The sequence below is a fragment of the Acromyrmex echinatior genome, chromosome 10, assembly GCF_024713525.1.
Source record: "Acromyrmex echinatior isolate Ae372 chromosome 10, ASM2471352v2, whole genome shotgun sequence".
Taxonomy (NCBI): domain Eukaryota; kingdom Metazoa; phylum Arthropoda; class Insecta; order Hymenoptera; family Formicidae; genus Acromyrmex; species Acromyrmex echinatior.
Window position 1 is genome coordinate 4,294,166 of NC_141861.1, and position 13,045 is coordinate 4,307,210.

The 13,045-nt window shown below is 32.7% G+C and overlaps 1 protein-coding gene across 1 annotated transcript in view; it reads right to left on the reverse strand.

Annotated features, from left to right (window-relative positions):
• The window catches only part of LOC105151903 (platelet endothelial cell adhesion molecule), a 58,874-nt gene extending 46,193 nt beyond the window's left edge, over window positions 1–12,681 (reverse strand). The window contains exon 1 of the mRNA XM_011065881.2: window positions 12,138–12,681. Within this exon, the coding sequence (XP_011064183.1) occupies window positions 12,138–12,219 (82 nt within the window). The 5' untranslated portion in view covers window positions 12,220–12,681. The remainder of the gene's footprint in view (window positions 1–12,137) is intronic.
• Between the last annotated feature and the right edge of the window lie 364 nt (window positions 12,682–13,045).

Consider the following 13,045-nt stretch of genomic DNA (forward strand, 5'->3'; position numbering starts at 1 on the left):
TAAGTAATTTGACAATAATATAAAAATATTACAAATAAGTATAGCATCTCATCATAGATCCGTTGTCTTAAAATGGATGAGCTAAGATTGGACATTTAATCTTTTAATATGCATCCATTACAAACATGGATAATAAACAATTGAAAATTTTTCTCAGTTACAATATATTCAAATTATTTTTTTTAATAAGAAAGTTAATAATTATTAATTATATTTATTTTTATAATGCATTAATTTGTTATCCAAGAATTTTTCATGAATATCACTATTCATACTTATCGACCACTTTAGATCATTTTAAATAAAATAATATGAAATAAGATAATATGGTAATATGAAAAATAAAAGATCTAATAATTTCACTTCCTCGTATATATTGTGAGATATTTCCAATAATTATGCGTTAAGAAATGTGGGAAATTATACATATGTTTAGTATTTTGTTTTTCAATAGAAAGAATTTCATCCGATATATTTTCCAAGTAACTCAATACGTAATGTAACGATTGTTCATACTTATTCTTTTATACGAATTCTCTTATTCTCTTATTCTTTAGTTTTTCATATATTCTAGAAGTATTTTATCCTACTAGCGAATCTATGCATTCGCAAAGTTGCTAAATCCATAAGGGTCTCCTCATATGTGTGAATGTGTGCCGTTCCACTTTCTAGATAATCCTCTCATTCTTGGTGTGCACTCATAGAGAACTCCGTATTAAGAATACTTGAATTAAAAAGTTTTTGTTGTCTGAACGTACTTATAAATAATGCGTTGCATCTTTCCAATATTATACATGTTCAAGGTGATCATACAACAACAAATTGAAGATTACGTAAGCAAAGCACGTAAAATAACATCTTGAACGAATAAAACGTTTTTTATTAGTGATTGCTAAATGGAAATATAAAATTGGAAGTTTTTTGCAGATATTTTCTTTTCTATTTTTATTCCTCGAACAAATCCGATTTCTTTCGATATTACATTTTCTGATACCGTGCAAAAGAAACTGGCAATGAATACATACGTTAATAAAATTGATCACTGACATCGAAAAAAGTCGTCGCATTGATCAACATCGAACATATTAAAAAGAAGACGTCGGCAGCAGAACTATCGTTCGTTGTGCGTCGCGTCGTCGTAATTCGGTATCGATTTGCAATCAAGTAAATTTGACAATCGCGACAGACGGAATTCCCGATGATTCGGTACACAATAGCTCATCGGAGAAGGACAGCGAGAGAGAGAGAGAGAGAGAGAGAGAGAGAGAGACTAGGATCGTAGCGAGTTTCCCGTTATGTGATGAATACAGATTTCGAGATCACGGAACTAGCCGCCAGCCGGCGGGAAAATCGTCCTCGTTTTTCCGAATTTTTCGTTTTTCCAAATTTTTCGTTTTTCCGAATTTAGACCTGGGTACGGAATTTATTTCAGCTGCATCGATTGTCCATGCACGAAGAAGCGTTTGATGACTCGAGGAAAAGCGTTCCATATTTAACGACATATATAATGAGATATTAGTGAGTTACTCGCTGTAATGTTCTTTCCCGCTTGTGACATAGAAGGAAGTGCTTGTTAAAATATGATGCTCGACGTATAATCGTACAGGTAGCTTATCAGTGATTAAGCTCGCTTTTCTTCCACATTAATTTGAGCACGAAAAAGATAATATGGTAGCTTACTTGTCACACATTTTTAAATTTTCGCCGTATTAATATTTTGTAGACATAACATTTATCTAAAAGGATGGCAGTGAGAAAGTCACATATCTTTATTTTATATAATTAATATTTTTTTTCTCAGATATTATATTAATACGGCGTATATTATATATATATATATATATATATATATATATATATATATACGTAATTTAACTTACAAGTTTTTTAAAGTTACGTTGTTAATATATCTTTATTTACGATTACATAACTACGCGTATAATTTGCTTGGAATATATATGCTTGCACTTTATAATAATTAACAAGTAAAAGTAGTAGGAAGAATTTGTCAGCTATTTTTCTTTATATAAAATTAATTAGAAAAGATACTTGCTTGTAACGCGTGAAATGTACAAGCAACCAATCTTTTTTTACACAAGTTAACATAAAGGCTAAATATAAAACAGGGCAAAAGAGCAAAGAAGATGCAAGGTTCGCTTAACCATCTCGCTTAGATGGCACAAATGATAACGTAAAGAGCAACTTGTGAAAAACGACGATACTCCGCGTGCATCCCGAGCATCTCTTTCTTCTAAACAAGCAGCTTCTGTGTCAGCCGCTGCTCAGCAGTTACCGCGCTCTTATTTTCCTGATGCTTCCTCTCTTAACAGCGTTTCTGCACCTTCATCGTTTCTGCGATTTCTATGAATACGTCATTATATGAGAATAACATTTAACAATCGTGCGAGTTTGTTTAGCTAAACCGATCGTATCACAGTCGATTTGTTACCTCGATTATTAACTCGTTGAATATCTTGAATGTATAATCTGTATTATAATTTTGATATATATTTATATAAATGTTTAATATATTTATTTTTTCAAATGTAGGCTTATATGCATACGTATTTGTTTTGCAATAGCAAGTTAACATAAATCGAAAATACATGATCTAATACTGAGATATTGCCAAAGAAAGTAATTAAAATGAGATGATGAAAAGTAAATTGAATATGTCTTACTAAATGGAGAAGATGATGACTTGCAGCAAGAGAGATGTATTAAGTTCAATATTTGTAATGTAGTCTTTAAATATGAAGCCGTAATTTGAGTGGATGATACAAAGTATGGCCTTATTTCACTTCTAATTAAGTCTTTAAATGCCGCGCTTTTGGTAATATACGTGCAGAAATTTTCTTACACTGAAAATAAGTTTAGAATGATTATCGATTCGTACAGTGTAATTACTATATACGCTATGTTATTATAAATGAGCTCTATTATGTTTTCTCGTTTATTTTATAAATAATAAACAGGTGCATTATATATTTATATATTTTATAAAATGAGCGAAAGTTTAATTCAACATATAATATATTATGTTGAGAAACAAACTTAAGTCACATACGTTTTATCACATTATCAATTATTTAATTATTAAATTATCATTAAATAGAAACATAAAAAAATGTTTAGTCTATTTTGTAAAAAATTTGCAAAAGATTAGTTACGTTGGTTCAGTGATAATCAATAAAGCTTTTTACGTTTTAAATGCTTTTTGCGCATAGTATATAAATTATCTGCGTACAAATGTACTCTCGGTATTGCATCATCCATGATCAAGTAGGCGCTTTTAATCCTGTCCAGCAACGATCACTGTACAGGTAAATGAAATGTACATGAAAATAAATGTGTATTTTATTTAATAACAAACTAGGCTCAATAGCGTGACTGATAAACTCTCTACCGTCTTTATTTCGCTATTTCCACAATTTCCGAATGCGCTCCACTCTCTCGCAAAATAGTTTACTGCAAATTGAAGTGGATTATTTGTAGAGCCGATTTTCATTTCGATCATTTTCTATCTTCCTTTCTCTTACTCACGGAGGAGTGATATCGCTGTTTGGGAAAAGGATTTCAGCCGGAAGTAATGGTAATCCCGGCGATTCCCTTTCAAATGTGGCTAAAGTTCCGTAGGAATCAGCAAGGGCTTATCGGGGTTATGACACTCGAAGTCCCTGTTACAATTCACCTCTCCTCTATCGCTCCTTCGTCGTTCTCTTACTTGCAACGTTCCTCACTCTTGGCTACAGGTACGAAGGGTGCTGTTGACGATCCTCTATTCTACTTATCGATTTGAAACGGTTGCAGTTTATATTTATTTATGAATTCTGTCTTTACGCGTTTTCCAATCGCGATAATATCGTAATGATTATGGAGCCATCCAAATCCTATTAAAATCTCAAGAAACTAAACTTTTAACATTTATAAATTTTTAAGTTTCATTCTTCGGATTGCCGCTATCTAGTTTCACTGATCAGAAAATATATATAAGTAAATGATAATTTTGTGTAACTCAAAATAGAAGTGTCATTCTCTTTATGTGTATCCGATAATCTTCTGATTCTGGGCAAATATTGAATGTATGAAAAGATAATTTCGAATAAAAAATAATAAACTATGTTTAACATTTTAAATATATAATTTTATATTATTTATAATAAAATTTATGTTGAAAATATTATCATTTTAATGATCATTTGATTGGAGTGAAATATGAATTAATTTCGAGACATTTTTGAATTCTTGGCTTTTATAGATGAATACATATTGAAAAATTTGTTACTCTTATTTTAAAATTTTCTGCATATACACGGAGCACTCATCACAAAATCTCAGAGAATTTTCTTAAAAATGGCAGAAACACACTCTGTCGTGGCACCTTTGTTTGGATAGGCAGCGAGATCCTTTTCGACGGAGCGAATTGCTCGCGTTGGTTCTGTGCACTGTGAGGCATTTTATCAAAAGTTTAATACAAATGCTAACTTTCTTCGTTATTCTCTTCCTTCCTTCCGTCAACGTTATTCTCGCATAATGAGGGTCGGGGGAGTATTATTTTACGAGAGACGCGCTCTTATCGTCGCCACTGCGCTCGCGATAAATCGGCCAGAGCACATTGTGCATCACGCCACACCTATATTTCGTTTGATACGAATTCAACCACTTTCTCACCACAAACACACACACACACACACACACACACACACACACACACACACACATATACACGCGCGCGCAACCGATGACGAAGATGAAAATAATTCACAATAAGAGCTCTGCACATAATCAAGTGATACTTGCAATAGTGTGCTAGAAACAGTAAGATAAGTTCAAGAAAAAAGAGAATATACGATAATTTAAATCTCCAGAGAAAGAGAGAGAGAGAGAGGGAAGGGGGGAGAGAGATGTAAGATTAGAGAAAAAAATAACTTAACGCGTTTGTAAAATTGTATGACTGTATAATACGAAAACAGTTAATCTTATATTCGTGGATTGAGTTAGTAAAAAAAAAATAAAAATTTTTATGTTACATGTAAATTCATGATTGACCCCTTTATATTAATTAAAGAATGGAAATTAAAGAATTTTTTTCAAATACCCATCGCGTTTAATAATATAATTATGTTTTTTATCAAAATAAAAATTGAATCAAACATAAAATATCCAAATGAAGATTTTATTTTGAATCACATTTGTATAATAAATGTATTATTTATAAGTTGTATATGCATTTATAAAATTGTGAATTTATTTTTTGTATATTGAGCGAATTTACTCTTTACAATGGAATTTATAATTGGCATTTAAAGCGCTTTCATACGATAATTAGGGAGACGTTAAAACGTTACTCGGGAACTTATTAACAATCGTTTCAAAGTTTTGCTAATCAGTTTAATTATGACTATTCATTCAAAGGTCCTTTGTTCGGAATTTTACTATGCTTTTTCTTCATCTCTTTAAAAAATTTTTTTCGTAGTTAACTTTTTTAACTAAATTTACAATACATTTTTTTATTTTTTTATTTCACTCGCTACATGTTATATAATAATACGTATATGTAACAGTATAATAATTACCTTAAAACTGGTGAAATTCCAAGCAAAAACGAATTCGAATCATTTTAAACATATTAAATTTCATTATATTGTCAAAGAGAAATTAATAATCTGAGATATTTACTTATTTTTTTCAATGAACTAAAATAAAAAGTTTATATCTTATGTATAATACATATTTTTGCTAACATTTATAATAAATTTGATTATTCAAATTATATAATTACGAACTTTTTATTTTGCTTACACTACATAACGATCACATTCTCTGCTTTAAGTACATTAATTGTGTTTAAAATGCTCTTACGTTATAATTAAAGATGATGTTAAATATTGTTCGAAGAAATTATCAATAATCGAAGCTTCGATATCATCAGCAATAAAGTTTAATTACGATCGGCCCTCCAATTTTGTCTTGAACTTCTACTATAGCGTACTTTGCTGATATTTTCTTTATTTTCTTTATAACTTTCTGTCCACGTTCTCTTGTTTTTTATGCGCCTCGCGATATTATAATAATAAAGATGTTATTGAGACAAAAATGCGATTAAGTTTAATTATAATAAATTTATCATGTCAATTAAACGATCATCAATATAACATTATCAACATGTTTCCGAATAAACAAATACTTGTGCAGAGTCAAGCTTATAAGTTGCTCCTAAAACAGCTTGATGCGGTAATTAAAGAAGAGTTGTTACTGTTATTATATAAAGTTGTTACATAAATTTATTAATTAAGTTTCATTAAATCCAGTTATGATTGTGTCTTTAATAAATTTCGTTTCCAAGTTTCTGTAAGATGATGCTATCCTGTGAGAACGTATTCATCTTATTTTCGCTAATTCTACATGTTGACATATTTCATATGTTTCTGATCCATGCAATTTCATGACGAATGTCTTATTAATTTTTAGATCTAATTTTTGCGACGTTAACTGCGAGATTAATTACGTTGTATATATCATCAATAAATTTTTGTAATAAATTAATTGTAGCATAAAAAGTGAAAAGAGTATGAGAGAGAGAGAGAGAGAGAGAGAGAGAGAGAGAGAGAGAGAGAGATTATATGATATATGTCCATTTCAGGATATCGTTATATACCTATAATGTTTTATTCGCGTTTAAATTGCTTTTATACGATGTAATTGAAGCAGATATCAACTATTGAACGGAGAGCTTATTAAGCTTTAATGGACAAAATAATTTTCCGTTCAAGAAAAATGCCATCACTATTAATGAAAACTAATACTTTATTAAAAATTAATATAACTTATCTAGTTTCACGAAATAATTCTTGATGCGAAATAATCCAGAGGAATAAACGTGATACACTTACTATTCTTTGATATCCATGTTATAGATAATTAATATATAATTATTTTACATTTTTAATACATCAGTAACATCTAATTGTACTTATAAGCTGCCAATTATAAAATTATTATAATATACGGTACTAATATTTTAGTTTTCATTTTTTTAGTTTCTCTACGCCCGTTTTATCATTGTTCCCATTTAGGAATCTTTGCAGATACGCAAATATCTTAATACCACAGATATACGTCTACTCACGGTTTCAACGAAGCGAGTTTAGATCGGAAGACTAGTTGGTTGAACCTCGGATCTCCAGTAAAATACGCGGCTTAATTGCTTAATTTCTCACAGCTAAATCCGCCCTGCCCCTCGCGTCACTACCGTCCCCAATGCTAAAGAACAAAGGCGTGCATCCGTTACTTCGGTCTTCTTACTTTTACACCCTATCAACATTACTTCTCGCGTGACACTTTAATTATGCCGCCACGAAAATCGGACAGAATGCATCAGGTACGCGCCATGATAAAAGAGAACCTTTTTCTCATCCTAATTCAATTTTAATTATTAAACCGCAAAATTATCACTGCGACTGCACTATGTGTGATGCAAGTGGTCTGACAAATTTTGAATGCAATGGAAAGTATGAATTATTTCTATACGTGATGATATTTTTAATACAAAATCACGAGAATATAAAAGTTTTGTATCTTATTTAAACTTTATATGTATTTATTTTTTTGTCTCATATATATATATATATATAAATATAGTTTTTTTTATTTAGATATTTATGAATAAAGTATTCATTTTACACGTGCATGCAAAATTGAAAAACGTGTGGTATATGATTGATTACATTCTTTAAAAAGTAAAATTTAATTTATTTGAGATTCTGGATAAATGTGCGTGCGTGCGTGCGTGCGTGTGCGTGTGTGTGTGTGTGTGTGTGTGTGTGTGTGTGTGTGTGTGTGTGTGTGTGTGTGTGTGTACATATATATGTATATATAACTGATTATAAAGTTTGTTAAAGTCACACGAATATTGCTTTGGAATATTTAGATTATCATAAATAACTCATAGCATAGCTGGACATGATATTGTTTTCATAATCAAATGATAATAACTAGAAGCTTATAAATCAAATAGTATATATCACATAGTAGTAGATAACATACATATATATCAAATACATATATCAAAATATTTTCATATATAATTATAATTTGCAGAAATCTTGAAAGTAATTGCATTCTTTAATGTTAAAAAATAATTTATTTTAAAAATATTGACAGCGTATCAAAACACTATTAAAATAATTAATAAATTAATTTATACGTATATATATATATATATATATATATATATATATATGTGTATATAAATTATAAAAAATATATTTTGAATAAGCTAATATGATTCAATTGCTTTTTTGCGTATTAGATCTGGATATTAATTTTATGATAGTATAACGGATATTATTTTAAAACTCTCCATTAGTCATAATCTTAGATTTATACCGCTTATAAGTGGTCGTGGTTGCATTGTTCTATCTAATCAATCTGTCATATCGCTATTGAACGTTTAAATAAAAAATCTTATGCTCACTTGATGGCAATAATTGCCATGATAGAAATGATATTATATTTATTAGTTTTTCTAAGCAATGCTATAAAACCTTCCTTATAAATTTTGTATATAATGTCCTCTCTAGGAGGATCGCCTATAAATTTTAGTTCCGATTTGTAGATAATCCCACCAGGGACTCTTACGTGTTAAATTAGTTAATAACTCATATATATCGAAATGCAATCTGCATTCCATGCACTGTGCGGTCTATTGCAATTGCATTAAAACACATCGACACTATTTCTTTATACGACAATAAAGTTATCGTTAAATTTTCACATAAAGACATCTTCTCTTGTTTTTCCTGAGCCGATAATTTCGAATTATAACACAAATTAAGCAGTTACATTATAAATTTGTTTTCGTTCATAATCGAATAATTTAATAATTTAATAATCGATGTGCAAGAAAATAAAAAGTTAAATTATTTTTCGAATTAAACAAACCGTTATGGGATTTGTATAACTTTTTAAGAATGATTTTCAAAATATTTAGCGTTATTATACGTCAGTGCACTATATTATATGTACCACAGCTGTCATAATTATCACTTTTTTCAACACTATCCTATTCGCACTGTGTAATTATAGAATTGTTCACGAGATATTTTAGACTATATTTTAAACAAAGCACTCACATATTCTTTCCTTCTTGTTAATAATGTAAGCATAATCTAGTTAAGTTCGTACAATTAGCAATAGTCGTAAAAATGAACTGTGCAGATGTTCCGTCATCAAGCATAATGAGAATATAAGGTTGAACAAGTATCGTGTAATAGATCCGTGTAAGATAATTGTAAGATAATCAAATCAATATCTTTCTTATCCGTTCACACGCCGTTGATCTGTCGCATAGCAATATATTTGCATAGCACTTCACACATTTTGCGCGTACATGTTATTAATTTCTTTTCCGAAGCTATCAAGACCGCCGGCAATTCTAAATCAATATCGGATTCTTTTCACGGATCCGCGAACGAAAAGTTAATTTTTCAGCGCGTTTTCAAGGCAAATGGCGTGGATGAATAAACGACTCGGTAATGATTTAAATCTAGTAGCCGTGTGGTCCTTCCGTTAATCTTCCTCAAACTACCAGCTAAAAAGTCTTCACCTCTGGCAAACAGTTAAGTTTTCTTCCTACAGTTCAGTAGAAAGTCGTTTTTCTCACGTGATTTCTTCTGATTTACACAGAACTACACAGACCAACGTCTTAACGAATATATTAAAAGTAGACGATTTTATACCGCGGAATAACTCGCGGCGATTTGTAAGGAGCGCATAAAAAAAAAAAAAAAAATTCAGTGAGTTTGAAGAAAATCATTTCTTCCACGTAACTTAATAGTTCCGACGACTGTCACACTTCAGCAGAATGGCACCACTAGCGTTGGGTGTAGTTTGATTAACGTTTACTACATTACGAAGTTAGAGTAAAAGTAAGTTTTATGAGTTTCCTTTTGACTGTAATTTAAGTTCGTGCCATTACTTCATGTACGATTAATCATCTGTTCTTTTAATTCACTTCGTCTCTCTCTCTTTTTAATTTTGACATTCTGTTAAAATTATCACTTTTGTTAAAATATTATAACCATTTGCAAATTATTAAAATTAAACGAACACTGGTAACACTGAATACTGCAACGGTAACAGATAAGTAGGCGAGAATATTGAATAAATCATAAAAGGGTTTAAGAAAAGGAAAGCTTTTACGGATTATATAATCATGAGAAAGAATCACAGCGGATTAACAATAAGTACAAAGTAAGAATCTCTAAAAATGAATTGCAATGTGAAAAATTTTTATGATTTTCGTCTTCTTGCGATGTTTTCGACAAGTTTTGTTCAAGTTACTTTTTCATCGATGTCTTTTCTTTTGTTAATACTTAAAAAAAACAAAAGATCGCTCTCTTTTCAACGCGCGTTTAATGACATTATATCCCCATTAAAAATCGCGCTTTGCTCTCTGCTCAATTTTTAGGAAACTCCCCGAATGGTTAATAATTCGCATCGATACGGGGCACTTTGGACCTTTGTTGATCATGTCTGCTTCGTTAGTCCTGGTTTCCGCCCATCTCTATAATACGATTAAAATCCCTCGGTATCTCACGGGCTTGTCAAAGATATACGCATGAGGCGTGTACGTGATACGTTTCGCCTTCCGTTTCGTCGGATATTGATGATTTCGCCTTGTTAAGTCGATACAAAAGACGTTCTAATCTTATCCATCGTTCGTTTTGCCCTGGATAAAAGGACGGAAATCGCGGTGAATCACTGGATCCGACATACCGATCTTTCGTCGTGGAATAAGTTCGCTTCGGTAGTTTTTCTCATCTCGCGCATCGCGCTGTTACGCTGCTGCCTTGAAAGGATCGACGGCAGGCGCGGTCATCGAACGGGGATCACCCTTGGTACCTCGAGCGTACATCTTGCTACAATCACAAAATTGAATGACAACGGAAGAAGTTCTCTATACCCATTTTCTTCTCCCCAATCCTAATCCTGAGTCTCCTTAAACTAGAAACGCGTCTCCAAGGCTCAGACTCTATAACCATTTTCCCAAACTTCGACCCTTATACAACCATGATCCGGGCGTGTTTGGAGAACGGATTGAGTCTGCGCTTGCTTTGTTCAAAACACCGAGAAACTTGCCATGAATCAACTTTTTTAACCCACCCTCTGAACAATTTCAGCCGTGAACAAAGCCGTCCTCCCGAATTGTAAATTTACGAGACACATTTAATTTTGTAATTAATTTTAATTTTTACGATTACGTTTCTCTCTTTTCTGTTTGCGAAAAGAAAATAAAACAATTGAGAAAACGTGCGTGTTTCACAGTAAATCAAGCTTTTATTACGTTTAATCGCGGAAATACTGGGACCATTGATTCTCGTATAAAATCGTCCCGCTTTCCACTTTTCGCACCAAAAATTATTTTTTATATTCTTTCAGGCTTTAGATAGGAAATTAGATCCACTTTCATAAAGTTATTGATTTCTTTCTCTATGTCTGAATCAGTAGATAATCACTGATTATCAATCCCAAATATGCCACTAATCATCAATGAATTCACAATGAAATTTAAAAACTATAAAATCAATGAAGCGGAATCCCTAATTAATCTTGCTCTTTAGTGTAAAAATGTATATGGTATTGAAATTGATGATCGGTATTTTAATTATATAATGTTCAAACTTCTTTCCTTTTTCAATTAAATTTCACTGATTACCCAGCAGTGTACTTGAGACCAATAATCCATGATATCCAATGATTCAGATTTAGAGAGTTGGCATTTTTTCCCTCCCGACAAAGGATACGATTTATATAAGTATACATTATATTATCGATCGAAAAAAATATAAATTCTTATCTTTCGTATCTTTCACATAGCTGTTGCTTTTTGTGATAGCGATATGCTTATATTTATGATCAACTGAACATGTAATCACACGGAGATTTTATCAAGTTAGAGAGAGAGTTTCTTTTGGTATTTCGAATAATATTTTTCTTTATCTATTATTTCTGGAATGGCTCGTAGAACGACGCGAGCTTAGGTCTGAATCAGGATTAAAAGAGCTCCAGTTTAGAAGTAAGCCAGCGGTTAAATCCACCGTATCGCACTGTTGTTACGCGACTCTATTTCTTACCGGTGACGGCGATGAGGAGGACGTAAAGAAGCGACGCGGAACGGGTGGAACGCGCGTCTCGGTATCTCGCGGCACTTCGCATGATGCTTCGATATGCTTTCGTCGCGATTACGCACTCATATACACGCGCGCGCTCATTCACCCGTCACAGATCTGCCTTCATATTAACACTTTCGAGCTCCAATGAGATCCGTAGGTGAGAGACGATCCATTGATTCAAAGACACTGCACTATATATGTATATATATGTATATATATATATGTGTGTATCTTCCTTGATATATTATCCTTTTCTTTTTTTATAATCGTTCGCGTTAAACTTCGGACAATGCGAACTGATGGCGATAATTCGAAAATGAAAAAAAAAGAAAAAATATGAACACCGAAATTAGGGATCGAGGGGGTGCGTAGGTCGCGGGCCCCTTTACGATCTCGTTGACGGCGGCGCGTATAAGGACGACGTAACGACGTGGAAGGTTTTCCGGTCGACGTTCGAGCGGCTACTGAAGCTCCCGCCGCAAGCACGACGAGCTTCCAGTGCGTCGACTCCGTCGTGCACCCGAAAGCTCATTCTCCAACTCGCTCTCGCATTCGGCCCCACGACATTCTTCCTCTCTCATCCTCGATCCTCTCTCCCCAAGCCCTTCGTAGCCCATCGATGCCTCCCTGTCGCACTTCTGACCACGGTCTCTCTATCTTTGTCTCATTCCCTCGTCCCATCCCTCTCTCCTCCTCTCTCCCTCACAGCCATTTTAGCGTCGTCGTCGCGATCAGGCGCGCCAGTGCGGGCTGCGCGCGAGGAAGCTTTCGCGTCCTAAAGCTGAACAGACGAGGAGCTGCGGGAAGGGGTGATTGATTGGCGCTGAAACTTCGCGACTGATTGAATCTTTTTTACGTTTCAATATCGA